The sequence below is a fragment of the Tasmannia lanceolata genome, unplaced genomic scaffold, assembly GCF_043159265.1.
Source record: "Tasmannia lanceolata isolate RefF3 unplaced genomic scaffold, GAP_Taslan_0.1 ptg000003l, whole genome shotgun sequence".
In the NCBI taxonomy this organism is placed as follows: domain Eukaryota; kingdom Viridiplantae; phylum Streptophyta; class Magnoliopsida; order Canellales; family Winteraceae; genus Tasmannia; species Tasmannia lanceolata.
In genome coordinates, this window is record NW_027518680.1 from 25,636,375 (window position 1) to 25,655,319 (window position 18,945).

The following is an 18,945-nucleotide window of genomic DNA, read 5'->3' on the forward strand; positions in this document are numbered from 1 at the left end:
GATTAGATTCTGGCTCGATAAGTGGTGTTCTCCCTTCCCTCTTAAGGAGACCTTTCCTAAACTGTTTGTGTTGGCCTCCTCAAAGGAGGAGTTGGTTATAGAATATTTCGAGCGGATCTAAATTATGGGAAAAAGTGATTGATAGTAAATATGGTTCTTTGCCATTTCAAAAAAAAAAATGGTGTTGCGCAAGGTCATTGGGAGTGTCCTGATCGATTTAGAAAGCCAAGGGTGACAGTTTGGCATGATGTAATGAATCTCAAATAAGTTAGCATAAGGCGTTAGATTCAGAGTTTCCTCCAGGGATCAGAATATTTCGATCCGCTCGAAACATTATATACCCAGAGTTGGTTATAGAATATTTCGAGCAGGGACACTTCAGGGTGATTTTGTAACAACTGGCCCCACACGCAAACATTATGATTTATTTATTTATTTTTAGTGGTGACGGCGTGTCATTATCAAACTAAAGTATGAGTAATTTTTTTCTATAGGATGCCTTTATCATAAGAGGGTATAATTGTATTTTACTATTTTGCAAGAAATCTAATAATAATTTGCATTTCAATTATATAAATAATATCAGTAAAAAATTATGCATTTAAATGATATAAAAAAGAAATTTTCATCTACTTATTGATTTTCTTGTTCCTCTCTTTTCTACTCTTTCTTTTTCTACTCCTTCAAACTGTCTATGGTACTATGCTTGATCTAGAATCGAAATCGACCGAATTCTGGACCGTGAAGTGCCAAGGAACTCACTTTAACAAGGATCACTCTTGGCGTGACAAACAAACCATCGGCGTATATTAAATATAAAAGAAAAACAATGAAGCCACGAAACAATGAGTGCAAAAAATAACTCACGAATTTGGGCATGAGAATATTAAGTGTCTTTTGCTTCTAAAATTGTTTTCATCTTCAAACAAACCAAAACCGAGAAACAAGGGATCTGTGCACCCTCCTCTGCCTTTGATTTACATGGCATTTATAAAGAAAAGACAAGGCAAAATCCTAATGCAACTCTCTTTCTAAATAAATTAAAAGTAATAACCTATACAGAGTCATCCAACGACTACTCCCTAAGAAAAATCATTAAAGCTAGCTTATCTAAAATGAATCTACTAAGGAGAATCTTGATAGTTGGACTCTTCATTTTGCTAAAAGTGATTATTCTAGAAGAGATAAGCCTTATCTCCAAAATAACTTGTCCCACATTTTCCAATGACTTGTTGCTCCACATTTTTCCAAGTTTGACTTGGTTTAGAGTTCCTCTAAATAAGAAAAGATAATCCAATTCTTCCAAATGCCAAAACGAGCCACATAATTGTGGCACAAAAGACACTCGGTGTTCCTTGGTTTTTAGCACATGTGGACCACATTCTTAATTTCTAATTTATTTAAATATAAGAACCTTACTAATTGTAACTCTCTATAACTATATTATATTTACTTTTTAAATAGGACTCTAGTACTAACAAATCCTATGTTGACCAAACAAACATATGTTGACTAAACCATCTTGAAATTTAACCTAACATCTAAAAATCATCTCAACCATCAATTGATCCATCTATATGCATGAGAAAAGGCTAAAAAACACCTATTGCTACATAATCGTAAGCCCGTTTTGGACTTCCCCAATAGTTAAAAATTTCAATATGTTACCCATAATGAGTGAAGAAATATAATAACCTTCCTAATTAATAATAATAATAATATCATTAGTACTCTAAGCCCATACTATGCACGGTTGTAAAATGGTTGGGTGCAAAACTGATTACTGGGAATTGATTTTGAGTCGTTGTTGGGTTGTCAAATTCCAAGATGGGTCAGTGAACATATGTTTGTTTGGTCAACATAGGATTTGTTAGTACTAGTCATATTTAAAAAGTAAATATAATATAGCTATAGATAGTTACAGTTAGCAGGGTTCTTTTATTTAGCTAAAGTAGAAATTGGAAATGGGGTCCACATTTGCTAGCAACGAAGGAACACTAAGTGTCTTTTGGCCCACAATTATATGGCTTGTTTTGGCCAAGGTTTTAAATGTCGGTTTCGGTGTCGGTTTCAGCCACAACGAAAACTGAAATATTTCGGTTTCGGTGGAAATTTCGGCCAAAATCATGTAAAAATTTAACAAAAATTTCGGTTTCCTTAAAATTTCCACCGAAAAAGTACAAAATTTTTGTGGAAATTTCAGTGGAAATCGTTACATTTTGGTACAAATTTTGTAAATAAGGGTGAAAAATGAAATTTCGGATTTCGGCCAAATTTCGGGGAAATCATGTAAAAATCCGATTCAATGTAATTTCAGTTTCGGCCCAAACCGAAACCGAAATATTTCGGCCGAAATTTAAAACTATGGTTTTGGTATTTAGAAGAATTGGATAATCTTTTTTATTTAGAAGAACACTAAAGCAAGTCAAACTTGGAAAAATGTGGAGCAAAAAATTGATTGGAAAACGTGAAGCAACAAGTTATTTTGGAGATGAGGCTTATTTCTTCTAGAATATCCATCTATGGCAAAGTGAAGAGTCTAACTATCAAGACTCCTCAGTAGATTCCTTTTAGATTAGCTAGCTTTGATGATTTTCTCAGAGAGTAAGAGTAGTTGGATGGCTCTTTATAGGTTATTACTTTTAATTTATTTAGAAGTAGAATTGCATTAGGACTTTGCGTTGCCTTTTCTTTATAAATACCATGTAAATCAAAAGCAGAGGAGGGTGCACAGATCCCTTGTTCATCTATTTTGGTTTGTTTGAAGATTCAATAGAAAAGAATAATAGAAGCAAAAGCTTGATATTCCAAAGCACAAATTCGTGAATTATTTTTTCACACATTGTTTTGTGACTGCATTGTTTTTCTTTTTCATTTAATATACGCCGAGAGGTTTGTTTGTCACGCTAAGAGGGATCCTTGTTCAAGTGAGTTCTTTGGCACCTCGCGGTTTGAAATTCGTCATTTCAGGAGTGACAAATCCTTTAGGCTACTCCATATACATCTCTTCTTCCAAATCATCGTTTAGGAGGCCCCGAAACGAGCTGCCCTTAGGCGATTCTATTAGTTCGATTTTATTCTTTCTATCGGGAGCTTAGCCAGTACTACCAGTAAGTTTGCTAGTCGATTTCGATTCTATATCAAGCATAACACCGCAGACATAGATTTCATGTTCTTTGCCAATATAATTAGATTTTATGATTTGTAAATTGTCTCTTTTGGTCTTAGTTAACTAGAAAGAAGCTTGTTGACATTTGGATTTTTGTTTTAAATTCCATGAGTTTTGTGTAGGGCATTACCACCCGTAGTTGAAACTCGACACTGCAATATAGCTGAAACGTGGAAGATTGGAAAGATGGAATAGAAACAAATAATTTAGTAAAGGAATTCTTTATTCCGTATGAACAATAGCAACCTTTTCATTGGTGGAAAACTATCTACACCCTTGAATTTCATTGAGCCTGGGAACAGGTACGGCTCTCTTTTGTTGCTTAGTGGGATGGTTATTTTTGTGGTTTAGATGGTGTTTTGTTTTGAAACATATTCCTTTATGGCTCTCTAACATTTAATGACCTCCATATACATGAAACATTTAAAGATAACATGTTCCAGTTGAGTTACAAATTTGCATTGGTGATATGGCCGAATTATGGAAACTTAATTAGGATTAATGACTCTTTTGAAATCCACAGAACCATTCACATTTACCACGCTAGGTGAACCCAAAATCTAGCTCCATTATCTCCTTCTCACTTAATTGGGAACCCAAGGTCATCTTACATCGTAAGCACACCCCCACTTTTATTGCGATTTAACTCACCAACACATAACTAGCTTAGAAACCAACAAATACAGTCCACTAAAGCAGTCACAACTCTCTAACCGCTTGTCCTATTTCTGCGTGCTTTTACTCGTTGGAAACAACTCAAAAGGTCTACAACTTTCCAATTTGCCATTTTTCCAGATTCTGCCATCTAGAAGTCCAAAAATTAATTTAGAAAACGGGCTGCTGCATTATGGCGGGAATGCACAATTTTCGCATCATATTTAAAGGAGACTCTTTTTTACGTATTTCTGTAGTGAAAAATTATCTTTGGAATTGATAGATTAAATCTGATAAAATGAGCTATATGAGCTCTTTTATTTTTTTCCCTTTCTAATGTGTTAAACCTAGTAAGTACCCGTTTTTACAATTGTTTCTTTCTTTACTTAATATCTTAAGCAATGCACACTCATATGGCCATAATAATGTATCCATATTTGTTTGTCTCTTACCATGTTGAAACTTATGATTAGATTAATGATAAGACGAGTACTCAATGGGGGATTATGCATCACGAGTCATCAAGAGCATCCATGCATATTTTTGCAAATCAAGATCCTAAGTGTTTGACGAATTGCATATTTTCGAAAACAAGAAAATAAGTGATTTAAAGACCCATGCATTGCATATCACTATGGAATGCCGTATAGCTATGAAAAGGGGGAATTCATTATGCGTCCTTAAAGTGGCACCCTAGAACCAAGGATTAGGGCCTGGGCAGAGTGTGCCTAAGTCGCTTCCAGTAAATCGGTTGGACTAGGCACCCATTTTGTACACCAGTAAATTGGATGGACTGAGTATGTTATGATGATTATGATATGTTATGACCTTCTCATACCATTGTCGGGAAGAGCCATAATCGTGGGTTGTGCGAGAGGTGGGTATTGGCATTCATACCTTTTCGACTAGCTATGTGCATATTGTTGCATTAAGATGGGATGTTCATATGATGCATTTTGAATGAGTTTTAAGTTTCATTGTTATGGCATTCTACTTGAAACTGACAAAAGATCTATTGTAAGATGTAATGTTCTCAATATCGCTCTACATTTGAATAAGTGGTAGCATATGTTAATGGAATATTAATTCTTTATGATATAAAAGTTTCTTTTCCCTTCTGGGTTTCCGTGGTTGAAGCTCACAGCAATAATATTTTCAGATGTAGACACGACTTACATTCAGGAGGACCGACGATGGGAACTAGAGAAGGAGTGACGCGTTAGAAATTTTAGGAGTAGTTCCTTTATGCAATTGTTTAAACCTTTTTAATTACGTGTTGATTAAGACTTGGAGATTGTCTTGTTTATGTGCTCCTGATGAGATGTTGAGACATTAATTATCTTATTTCATGGTTGAGTTTGCTTAAATGTTGATTTTATTTCTGCATAATTATTGTATGTTAATTAATGGGCCGGGCTTCGAGACTTCGAAATCCGGGCCGTTACAGATTTGGAAGCCTATGTTTAGAAGGAAATTTTATGACTGGGAACTGGAGGTGGTGGCCAGACTATTGGAGACTTGAGGAGGATGCTACGTCAGTCTTTCTGGCTTGAATAAAAGGGTTTGGACCTGGAACCATAGTTACCAGGGTGGGAAACAGAAACAGGAAACGAAACGTGAAACGGAAACGGGAAACTCATGAAAAAATTACAGGGGAAACGAGAGGAACGAGAAACAATAGAAAATCGTAAGAGAAACTTCTTAGGGAATGATGTGTTTTTTCCACAATGATTTTCGTAAGTTCCACACATGTTTCCTACACTTTTCATATGCGTTTTCTACGAGTGTTGCATACGTTTATCACGCGTTTACACATTATTTACGTAAGTTTTCCATATGTTTCCTATGTGTTTCAGAAATATTTCTCCAATGAGTATCATATTTTGGAAATGTTTCCGAAACATGTTTCCCTCATTTTAGGGGAAACAAGTTTCCCAACCGCGAGAAACACGTTTTAGGGGAAACGGCTTTCCCACCCGCCCAAGGAGTTTTCGGCAACTATGCCTGGAACTCAGATGGGGCTTTCTCTATTAAGTCTTTCTACTCTCATCTTGTACCTTTGTATCTTCCAAAGTCGCTATAGTTTGGGATATCCAAGCTCCTCCTAGGGTATACGTTTTTGGATGGGCTGCAGTTTTGGAAAGAATTCATATGGTAGAATTCTTAAGAGTGTATGATATGTTGAGCATCTATCATTGCGCTCTTTGTCTGCGAGATGGGGAAGCAACGAATCATATTCTCGTTCATTGTAAGTTAGCGAGAGGGGTTTGGAGCAGTGTTCTTTCCAGTTTTGGCATATCTTAGGTATTCCTTGCAAAACTCATGGAATTAATAGAAGGTTGGTCATTGGCAACTTGGTGGAAGAAAGGAAAGGTTCTTTAGAAGGTTTGTCTCCTAGCGACTTTAGGTGTTATGGAAAGAGCATAATGCTCGCATTTTCAAAGGATATTCTAAAAGTTCGTTATTCCTCTACAAAAAGGTGATTGCTTGCACCATATCATGGGTGAGGACATTACCTTGTTTCTGGTTAGTGTCTGCTCATGATTTATGGTACTGGTGGAAAGAAATTTGTTTCCACATAGAGAGGATACCTAAGATTAACTAAGTGTGGGAACCTCCTCCTCACGGGTTTCTTAAACTTAACTTTGATGGCTCTAGCTTCGGCAACCCGGGTCTAGCTGGAGGCGGATGCCAATGAAGATGAGATGGGCTTTTAGAGGTTCCATTGGGGAGGCGGATGCCAATGAAGATGAGATGCATGCAGCCCATCATGGAATTAAGCTACTTCAGTTTGAGAATTTAAATAAGGTCGTGATCGAAGGGGACTCGCTTAATGTCATTAGATGGCATCATGGCTATATCTCGGTTCCTAGGAGATTTGCCCCTTTTTTTGACGAAATAAAGGATAGGGTGGAAGATGCTACAATCTCTTTTGTTCATGTCAGGAGGTCAGCTAATGAAGTGGTTGATAGATTTGCGCCAGGGAGGGTGTGGCAGGGGCAGAAGTAGAACAGTTCGACTTCCTCCCTCCTTGATTTGCATGTTATCTCAGTTTGTCCATTTCTAGTTCCTTTATTGTATTTTCTTTGATGCTTTTGATCTTGTAAAGACCTTCTCGGTATTCTGCCTTTTTTAATGATATCTCTTACTATTTAAAAAAAAAACACGAATTTAACTAAAAACACACACACACACAAATATATATATATATACACACACACACACACACTATATAGCAGAAGAGAAAAGGAGAGAATTATTTGAATTTCTCCCAAAATTCTATGAGAATTACACATCATTTTTTTTTGACTTTTTTTAACAAAGGCACCCATTCAACCCACATATTTTCAATCCTACCCCCTCCTTTATGCTTTTTAACAAAGGCACCCATTACAGCCACATAATTTCAATCCTACCCCCCTCCTTTATGCTTTTTTAATTATGGAAACCTCTATAGATTGAGGGGGCTAGGATCAGCCCATGGAAATGATTTTACGGGCACAACCTATTGATGTTGTGTTCCATCACATGGACGGTTTGGATCAACCTATCATGTGGTCCGTATAGTTCTTTGTCGGCCAGTGCATCGCACAGGGCTTTTTACTAGTGTATATATATATATATATATATATATATATATATATATAGAAGAAGTCTAAACTGAAGGGAGCCCTTGCAAAAAAGAGGCGAAAGGGCTCTCCTATTGGCCACACATCACCATCATGCATTAATAGCGGCTGAAAAGTCAAACATGATGGTGATGTGCAGCCAATGGGGGAGCCCTTTCACCTCTTTTTTGCAAGGGCTCCCTTCAGTTTAGACTTCCTCATATATATATATATATATACCATGTCTCTTTTCCACTCAATGCTTTAAAGTGCACACGTAAATACTAAGATTGTGAGCTGCTTTGATAGGGTTAACCTGCTATAAAGTCCATGGTTTCATCTTACATTGTGCAAGAGATGGATAAAGACATATTACATACAGTGTCATTTGGTCCAAGAAAGGAATGGTTATAATATTCAAAATAAATATCACTGACCTATTGCATAGAAGTAAGACAGTTACAAGGTAGAATGAAAAGAGGTTAAACATACTCATAAATAAATCGATGTTACATACATATTAACCTCAATAAGCCGAAAGCTACTATCGGCCCCAGCAATGCATACTACCAGGGGTTCATTTTTGTCTGTTCGCAACGGCAACCAATCAAGTTCCAACACAAGAGTTCCAGGAAATTGTGGTTGTAGGAGGGCATTGGCCAATGGATCTTGTGTATCCTGCAAATTGAAAAGGTGCTGAAACTTAGCATTGATCAGATGATAATTTGGAAAATCCTTTAAAAACGTGAGGGATAGTTCTCATATATTTTATTAAAATTTTGAATTTATCATTTCGTAGCATGTTAAAAATTTAAAAACTCAAATTTACCATTTGCACACTCTTGCACTAACTTGACTAGTGTACCTTCTAGTAAAAAAGGAACATAAGGAGGCATGAGCTGTAAACAATGTGTACTATTTGTATAATTGCATTACATGGACAACCCTCCACTAAGGGTAGTTTAGTCTTTTGGTAAGTTTGTCTATAAGCCAATGCAATGACTCGGTGAAGCTCAATCAAAGGAAAGATATTCCCCCCTACAGAAATTTCCCTCCTTTCTTCACTCTTCTATTATATCCACATTATATGATCAAATATTTCATTACATGGTATCGCAGCTCACGCATCAAGCAAACGAAGGATGGATCTGATCCTGGTCAGAAGGTACTTCCTTTTCATTGCTAAGATGCAAATATCCAACATGTACTAAAAGGAAAATCTCTCAGCTGAAATGCCTGTGTTGACCAGTGCCTAACAAGATGAAAAATTTTAGAGAACCAAAATATGAGATTTTTTACCGGACTTTTGGGATTTAATAATCTTTGGATATGATATAATTTATGAATTTTTAAAATTTACAAAATACCCTATCGTTTGGAAGTATTTGACCCAACCTAAAAGGCCGAAAAAGTAAGATTTTGTACTTAGAACTAGAAAGTTTAGTTCTTATCTTATTAGAATTGGTTCTTGAAACTATTTTAAATAAATCTAAATGGGTGTTATTCCCTTATTTGCATGTAAATCTTAAGCAAATGTATATTTTAAATGACTTTACAAGTCAATCTTAAGCAAATGTATATTTTAAATGACTTTACATGTAAATCTAAAGTAAATGTATATTTTAAATGACTTTACATGTAATACCTAGTTCCAGGGTATTTGGGTAAATAACCGACCGACTTCCCTACGGCTTAAAAACCACATGTCACGAAGGATTTCAAAGGGGATTCTCAGGGTTTTGACAGCATGCAAGTGTTCCTATGGTTTATTTGTTCTAATTGCTTACAATTTCAGTCCCTCTGTTCCCTTTTTCATGTACACTACTATTTTTCCTATTCCCGTAGGACACAACTCCATGCATTTGAGTTTTGAATCCAATTTTATGCTCATTGTATCTATGAGTTTGCCACCAAATTAGATAGATCAAATGTCCAATGCAAGCTCTGCAGCAATAAGTAGTCACACGGGATAAATAAAAAGAGATTGAAATTCCTCTTACTAAGAGGGCCTGTTTGGCTGGAAATAACGTCATATGCCCCAATTCTAGATGAAAAGAAAAAAAAGAAAGAAATGTCACCTTTATCACTTGAAATTCCCCTTCCATTGTTCGGAACAATTTAGCTTACTCTTATCAGTACGAAATTTTTTAGAGTGATAGTGAGAGCTAGAGCTTAGTTCTTGTTGGTAAATTATGGGAAAGTGACTTGAGAGTTATTTTAATTTTGGAGTTGCTGTATAAATCAATGTACATTTCAACTTTTATCTCTTTATAAAAGTGTAGTGTTGTACAATGAACAGAAAGAAAGAAATGTCATTTTTTATTATTATATTTTGAGCCTAATTTTTTTATCAGACTCACAGTTGTATTTTTTTTTATAGTTTTGCTCTGAATCAATTATATGGTTTGTTTTCCACTTATAGTACAATCATAATTGATCGACTATGGTAGTCGTACCCTGAGACTCGAAAAGTTCAGGTTCAGGGTCTGACATAAGATCTCTTTAATGCTCATCTTTCCTCATTTGTCTTCAGTCACACTAATCCATATAATTCATATACTCGTCCCCTTTCTTCTCCCCTTTCATCTTGATATAATCCAAAATACTCAAAATATTGCATCTTTTTTTCTTGAATGTTTTTTTTCTTGAATGGTACTCAAAAAATTTGATATCACATCTTTGTGTTCTCATCTTCAACTTCTTCTTGTGTTCTACCATTTTTCTTTTGATTCATATATATATATATATATATATATATATATATATATATATATATATATATATATATAGAGAGAGAGAGAGAGAGAGAGAGAGAGAGACATGTACATATATATAGGGAAAAGAGTTTCTAGTTGGACAACTAGATACGTTATCTACCCCGTCGGCCAAAAATATAGTGGGTGCCCACATTGTTTGGGTGATGCAAACCATTTATTTGATGGGTCCTGACATAGATAGGGTGTGCTCAAGAAATCAGCTCCATAGGAACATCCCAACCCTTCGATTTGTGGAGGTTAAAATTGATGGGTATAAACCTCCAATAACCTGTCCATTTTAACCTCCACAAATCGAAGGGTTGGGATGTTCCAATGGAGCTGATTTCTTGGGCACACCCTATCTATGTCAGGGCCCATCAAATGAAAGCTTTGGATCATCCAAAATATGTGAGCCCACTGTATTTCTGGCCCGCGGAATAGAGAAGGTTCTCTAGTCGGCCGACTACAAACACTTTTCTAATATATATGAGAAAAGTGTCTGTAGTCGGCCAACTATAGAACCTTCTCTAGTCCGTGGGCCAGAAATACAGTGGGCCCACGTTTTTTGTATGATCCAAAGAATTCATATGATGGGCCCTGACATAGATAGGGTGTGCCCAAGAAATCAGCTCCATTGGATCATCCTAACCCTCCGATTTGCGGAGGTTAAAAATGGACAGTGGAGGTTAAAAACTCAGTGGGCCCACGTTGTTCGGATGATCGAAAGCATTCATTTGATGGGCCCTGACATAGATAAGGTGTGCTTTAAAAATCATCTCCATAGGATCATCCTAACCCTTCGATTTGTGAAGGTTAAAATGGACACGTATAAACCTCCACGAATCTGTCCTTTTTTTACCTCCATAGTTCGAAGGGTTAGGATGATCCTATGGAGCTAATTTTTTGGGCAGACCCTATCTATGTCAGGGCCAATCAAATGAATGCTTTGGATCATCCAAACTAGGGGTGCAACTTGGGACGGCTTCAACCCGAACCTGCGGGTTCAACCCGATTTTTTCCCGGGTTGGGTTAGATATATCTCGGGTCGGGTTGGGTTCGGGTTGGAAAAATGCAACCCGAAGAATTTTCGGGTCGGGTTAGGGCTGATGCATTGGCAACCTGGCCCAATGCAAACAAAACCCGCCTCTTTATTACTTTTTGTCTGTAAGAACAGATGAAATTGTAGGTACAGAACACGGAACTCTTCTAATATTTTATATTTCCAGCATTATTAATCTATTGTTTTTTGGAAAGACTCTTCTAATATTTTATATTTCCAGCATTAATGATCTCTTGTTTTTTGGAAGAAGCAAACCTGTCTGTCAGTCTTTGTATTTTACATGACTTCTGGGAGAAGTAAGCCTTTCATCTCGTAGACTGCTACTCTATACAACCCTAGTAGGATTCCATCTCCTAGACTCAGACTCTATACAACCCTAGTCCTTTTATAATTTTCTATTTCTTTTTCTTTTTCTTGTGAAACATCTGGAACGGCACCTAATAATCTAATATCCTAGAGTCATACACTCATACTCTATTCAAAGTTCTCAGGATTTCCTCAAGAACGAGACCTAATCTTCACCGGTAGATGCAGCTTCACGGCGGAATTACAGAAGAGGGGCTACAATGGAAGCATATGGGCACTTCGCCACTGGTCCACTTCGACCAGTGAACCCTCAAGTGGAAGCAACAGCCTGGATCCTTCCTTTCTTCTTCTTGATTTTATTTCTGTTTTTCTTACTGGTTTCTCCCAACTAGTTTGGGACAAAGGCTTAGTTGAGTTGAGTTGAGTTTCTTACTGGTTTCTGTTTTTCCCTTCAACTCGGGTCGGGTCAGGTTGGGTTCGGGTTGAGAAAATGTGAAGGCAGGTTGGGTCAGGTTGGCCCTATTCGGGTTAGGGTTGGAGAGATGGCCCCTCGGGTTAGGGTCGAGTTGGCCTCAACTCGACCCGAATTGCACCCCTAATCCGAACAATGTGGGCCCACTGTGTTTCTGTTTCTGGCCCGCAGACTAGAGAAGGTTCTCTAGAGAGAAAAGTGTCTCTAGTCGGTCAACTAGAGAATCTTCTCTAGTCCGCCAGCCAGAAACACAGTGGGGCCACATTGTTTGGATGATCCGAAGCATTCATTTGATCGGCCCTAACAAAGGTAGGGTGTGCCCAAAAAATCAGCTCCATAGGATCATCCTAACCCTTCGAACTATGGAGGTAAAAAATGGAAAGATTTGTGAAGGTTTATACCTGTTCATTTTAACGTCCACAAACTAAAGGGTTGGGATGATCCTATGGAGCTGATTTTTTGGGCACACCCTATCTATGTGAGGGCCCATCAAAAGAATGGTTTGCATCACCAAAATAATGTGGGCCCCCACTGTATTTTAAGCCAACGGAGTAGACAAGTTATCTAGTCGATCGAGTAGATACACTTTTCTCCTATATATATATATATATATATATATATATATATATATATATATATATATATATATATATATATATATATATATATATATCTTCAAACGTCATCTTCTTCCTCCCAAAACAAGAAATAACAAAATGAAATTTCTAGGACCATACCATCCCTTATTCAACTTCTTTTAAAAACCCAACTCTTATTTGAAAATAGGTTTTACCTCCCCTCTTTATTCTTACACATTTCCCAACAAAAAAAAACAATCTAAAATCCTCAAAACACTGACACCCCATATTCGCAAGTTAGGGATCCTCTATCTTTCTTTTGCTCATTTCCACATCTACTTTCTTCTAGTTAATCATATTTACCTCTCCTCATTGCATCTTTTTCTTCTTTGTTTTCTTTGTCACCTTAACCTTCCCACCATTTATTCTCTCAATTAGTCAAAATAAATTTCTCTCACGATAACATCCTCCTTTGAAATGAAATTTCTTCTCATTGCCTAAGTTCAAAGCATCCATACTCTGAGCTTGCGAGAAGGAAGACAGACATACAAACATGTTGGTTATGAAATAGCTTAATTGGTAGAAGGTAAATGAAACTAAGACTAAGAAGACATGGACTAAGATGATACAATATGTACGGACAACCATATCCACATTTTCTTAGTTCCTGATACGCACGCATACGTTCACACACGTGTCTTGATCATATTTGTGCAGGGACAGATCTCCATAAGATTCCAATTTATATTCGTTTACCTTGATGTCCTGATATAACACCGAGTTTCACAAAAGTTAGGGGTGATGGAGCAGCTGCAGAAGAGAAAGCTCATTATTGGGAGAAAAAATCAGGAGCATGATTCTTGGCACAAGGACCCTGACTCTTAAAGAACTTGCTCAAGTACTCGACATTGGACCCTCCAAGGATTTATGGAATGCATTACATGATTCCCACAAAACAGTCTGAGGCTCGCATTATACAGTTGAGGATGTAGATTCAGATTTTTTTTTAAATGAAGAATGGAGATTCAGAATTAAAAGGGAATTTTTCTATTCGGAAGCTTCTTCCCAAGCTTAGAAGGCATAACTGACAAGATTGCATCCAATCCAGCAACCCCTCGATGAGAAAAATAAGTCTGGTATACTCTAACAGTGCTTGGAGATGAGTATGTGGTGTTTAGCACATTGTTTTTTTTAATGGCTGCTATATTAATAAAAAGAACTGAGATGGTCAAATACAGAAAATATGAGACAAAACAACAGCCATAATAACAAAAAGGAGTAAATCAAGGCGTTAAAAATTCAAAAAGCTCCAGATTCTCCTTCTCCACCCCTTGTCTAGCAAGCCCATCTGCCACCTCATTAGCGGATCGATACACATGCTTAAAGATAATAGATGATTTCCCCACCCAATATTGAATTTCATCAAAGAATCTCCCAAATCTCCAAGGATAAGCGTGAATGTCTTTGAGCTAACGAATCACATTTAAGGAATCCCCTTCAACCACCTCTGTATCAAAGTTACTTTTACCAAGCAATTTTAAACCTTGATGCACTGCCCTAACCTCTGCTTCATTTGCATCCGCTACACCAATAGGACCCGAGAAAGCCCACATCACCTCCCCCTATCATCTCTTAGCACACCCTCCACTCCACCAAGACTAGGATTCCCCCAACTAGATCCATCAAAATTCAATTTCAAAATTCCCAGATCTGGAGGATCCCACACCTGAACGACCTTTGGCTGCATCTCTATATTATGACACACCTCCCGCCACCCAAACCGCTAAGTCGTAGGCAGATACAAATTTGAAGCTAGGAAGGATTTTGATCCAAGAAAATAACCAAAGCAATCACTTTGCAATAGAGGAAATGAGATCCCTTGGAAAATCATTTGAATACTCTTTTTTTTTTTTTGAATGGTAATCATTTGAATACTCTAGCATTACGTTCTTTCCATAGTACCAATAAGGTTGCTAAGAAAGATGCATCCCACAAAATCTTCCCCTTTTTCTTCAACGGAACCACGGACCAACTAACAAAAAGATCCCGATGAGAGGCCGGGAACACCTAAGCAAAGCTAAATCTAGATAGAATTTTACTCCAGACCTCCCTCGCGACTTTACAGTGGATGAATAGATGGTCAACTGATTCCCCACTCTAGACACATAAGGCGCGGTGATCAATGATCATAATCTCCCACTTCCGCAGCCCGCAGGAAGTTAAACTGTTTGAATCCTTTTCAACGGCACTGCCCACCCAACAGTACACACCCTGGGCGGAGCCTGGATTGTCCAAACTCTAGCTACACTGGAAGATGCATGAGTAGAAACAATATAATGGTAATATGATTTTACAGCAACCAAAATGAGTTCCATATCCAAATCCTTTTGTCCTCCCCAGAATGCTTAATGTAACCCTCTTCAAGCACCCCGAAAAGCCTAGAAATGGAAGGAATCTTTCTATCAAAGAGATTTCTTCTGAAAGCCGGCCTCCATACCATGATATTTCCATTCCTCTCTATATATTCTTTCACCGCAACTTCCTTTGATACAGCCATAGCAAACAAGTTCGAAAAAAGAATGTTTAACTGGACTTGGGAACACTGCTTAGCAAGCCAAAATCTGATTCTATCTCCTAAATAAACTCTGAATCTAATACCATCTTGGAAGATGTGTTGGAATCTCATTATATCCATAAAGTTAATCCCTGATGTGGTAAGCGGTCAGTGGATTCCCAGCGGCCCACAGAAGCTCCATATTTACTTTCAATAACTTTCGCCCAAAGCCTTCGCTTCCGAACCTCCACAACCATTTCCCCAACAAAGCAATATTCACTTTCCTTTATCTTTCTGATACCTAAAACACCCACCTTTCTAGAATTGCATACTACTTTCCACTTAACTAAAGGGGTACTTTTCTTATCATCAGATCCTCCCCATAGAAATCTTCTTTGAATTTGCTCCAGTTTTTTAACAATCCTCATAGGACATTTAAATATTGACATTTGAAAAATTGGAATGTAGGAAGGAACTGGCTTAATAAGAGTAACTATGCCACCTCTAGAAACTAAGGTACGCTTCCATGTGTCCAGTCTTCTCTCCTACAATTCTACAATGTGATCCCAGCATTGTTTTTTACGTCTTCCAGCCCATATAGGCAACCCTAGATATGAAGAAGGAAGATCATCCACCCTGCACCGCATGATTGCAGCAAGGCCCTGGAGCATATCCGTCTCAATGTTAAAATACAGAAAACTCTAGATCTATGGAAGTTTGATATTTGCCCAGTGATCGCTTCATAGCAACGTAAGATCACTTTAAGATTGAGAACTTTTTCTGTATCAGGAGAGCTAAACAAGAGAGTATCATCTGCAAACTACAAATGGGAAACTGCAACCATGGTTTTAAATTTCGTCCGAAATCCGAAATTTCATATTTCGGTCAAGACCGAAACTGAAACGTTCCGAAACCGAAATTGGCAAAACGTACCAAATTTCGGTTGAAAAATCGGAAATTTAGTCAATTTCGGCGAAATTTGAAAAAAAAAATATTACTTTTTTATTCCTTTCCCAAATTTCAGCCGAAATTACGGAAATTTTGGCCAAAATTTGGGCCCAAAAAATCGACATTTCGTGTCTTTACCGAATTTCGGTCAAAATTTCGGTTTCGGCTAGGTCCGAAATTTAATACGAAATCGAAATTTCAAACCATGAATGCAACCCCTTCTCTACCAATTTTAAAGCCTTCAACCAACCCTTTTCCTTTCCCTTTTTCAATTAGTTTACTTAGAGCCTCTGAAATGATCAAGAACAAGAACGGAGATAATAGACTCCCTCCCTCAAACCCCTGGATACTTGAAGAATCCTTTGAGAGCTCCGTTAATAAGAACAGAAAACCAAGCAGAAGAAATCAAATTCTTGATCCATGACCTCCACCTTGTTTAAAACCCCATTCTTTCTTGTAGATACACTTTGGCTAAAGCGGGGGCGGAACGGGAGGGTTTGGAAATTATTTCATCTCTTTAATGTGCACTTCATTCATGTGAAGGATACATGTATCCTTCCTCCTGCAAGAAGGTTTTTGTAATCTACCGGTCCTATCCGAGATATCTAATATTTGTACAAGCAAGTTGGGACCTCTAGTCCCGATTGCATTCCAAATATTAATGAAATTATCGCTTTTCAAAAAAAAAATTAATCCAAGCACTTCCATTCCACTCTATCCTGGGCCTTTTCCATATTTAGTTCGCAAAAATTAATCTACCGGTACTATAACTTTTTTTAGAATAATAGTCCACCAACTCTTTTGCTATCAAGGAACAATCCAAAACCTGCCTTCCGCTGACAAAGCGGATTTGACTTCCAGATATAATGGATGGGAGGATTCTCTTTAATCGTTCAGTATGAACTTTAGCTAAAACCTTATATAAACAACCCACCAGGCTAACGGGGCGAAAGTCCACCACAAAGGAATCACCGTTCAACTTAGGAATCAGAGCTATAAATGTAGCTGCTGTCCCACGATCTAACTTCAACTCATCATAGAATTCTTTGAAGAATTGCATGATATCTTCCTTAACAAACTCCCAAGAACATGGAAAGAAAGCATGGTGTTTAGCACATTTATACTCACCTGTTCAACATTTCCCTCCTTTGAAGAATCTTTACTGGATTTCGAGTGTGATTTCATACGGAAATGTTTCCATGATTTTACAATATTTCAACCGAAACCGAAATTTGAAACCTTGATCAATATGCTCCCCTCTTTTGTTCCTGAACAACAGTCTCCCTTCCATGTGCTTACAAGGTCATATCCTGACTATTCTACCCTTAACTTCAACACTTAGCTTCAGGAGTCGTATTTACTAGGTAGATGTTCCTGCCACTACGCAAAAACTTCTCTCCCGAAACCATCAGATGCATTTTGTCGGCTACAGTGATGAGCATAACGAGTACTTATGCTACCTTCAAACAATTGCACTTTTATGATCCTTCAAACATTTATCCGATTAAAGGAGAGACATCCACAGTTGAAGTAAAACGGAGTTTCTTTTGGGAAAATCCGATAATCGTGACATGACAGAATGACTTGTCAACAGAAATGAGTGAGAGAGAGAGAGAGAGAGAGAGAGAGAGAGAGAGAGAGAAGAATTTTCGCCAGACAAAGCAACAAAGGAAGATAAGCCCAGAAGCAGTCACCAACTCATCCAAATGCTTTTCTGGGTATTGGAGGCCCTATTTTATTCTGTTTGCTCATTAACTCAACAAACCCAACGATATTTTCTATTCAAGAAAAGCACATTGATATAGAATTAATGGACACAGAAGCGACAAAGATCATTTAACATAATTATATCCATGCTATGTAGAAATGTACAAATTACTACTGAATTGTTTGGATACCACACATTCTTTCTAAATTTAAATTTTACAAATAAATATGACTTGAAACCCAAAACAAAAATATAACCAAAAATTTCAAGCAAAAATAATTTATGTCAAATGTCTCGTTTTGTTCACTTACAAGATCAAATATTGAAAAGGTGTTGTCATAAAATAGTACAGCAATACGCCCTCGACTATGATCTCCAGGAACAACAGGTGAGAACCTTATTCTCCTTATTCCTTCTCTGTGAGTGTTAAATGATGAAGAAAGCCCGGTTGTTACATCCCACCAACGTATGTTCCCTGACCTGTCTCCCATAACCTGAAAATATACATCAATATCTGCCATGACTACCTTATCTAACAACGGCACACTTTCAAAAAAGAAAGATCCTAATTCGCAAGTAATAGACTCAATGAGGTGCACAAATTCCCAGAAGATGTGATACATACTACATGGGGAAGGCGGTATGCCATAGCAGTAACTAATCCATCGGATGAAACAAATGAAGAAGAAGGCCATTTTGGTCTGAATAGCAATCAACAAACCAAGCTTTCATTAGATGATATATCCAAAACCAAGAAATTACTGTAACCAAAAGAAAGGAATATAGAAATTCAAATTTCAAAAGTTTTCGAACACAAAGATTCAGTTTTGATCAATAAATTCACATAACAAGGTACAATAGCCAAGTGAATATGCAGTGCCAAGTGAATATGCAGTAAATCCTAAAAATTGCAAGTTGCACAGTGTCCACATTCACCCTAAGATCCCTAACCCACTAGAAACAATCTCTGACCAAGAGGGAACTCAAACCAATGGCTCAAGCACAATAAGTTACCATTGCTATTCAGAGGTATTTCTTCTTTCATTTGTATTTGTTTGCTATCTCAGGATAAAAAAGAAGCATTGAAACTTATAGACATTCTAGATGGTAGGGTAAAATCAACATAATATTC

General features: G+C 37.3%; 1 protein-coding gene across 2 annotated transcripts in view; it reads right to left on the reverse strand.

Moving 5' to 3' along the window:
• Nucleotides 1–18,945, reverse strand: part of LOC143854148 (Transducin family protein / WD-40 repeat family protein) — a 113,181-nt gene that overhangs the window by 51,205 nt on the left and 43,031 nt on the right. For both annotated transcript variants that reach the window (XR_013237440.1, XM_077363971.1), the window contains exons 9-11: nt 18,439–18,514; nt 18,125–18,307; nt 7,949–8,109 (exon numbers count right to left, since the gene is read on the reverse strand). Coding sequence is in view for 1 of the 2 variants with exons in the window: in XM_077363971.1 (XP_077220086.1) it covers nt 7,949–8,109; nt 18,125–18,307; nt 18,439–18,514 (420 nt within the window). In the remaining variant the exon portion in view is untranslated. The remainder of the gene's footprint in view (nt 1–7,948; nt 8,110–18,124; nt 18,308–18,438; nt 18,515–18,945) is intronic.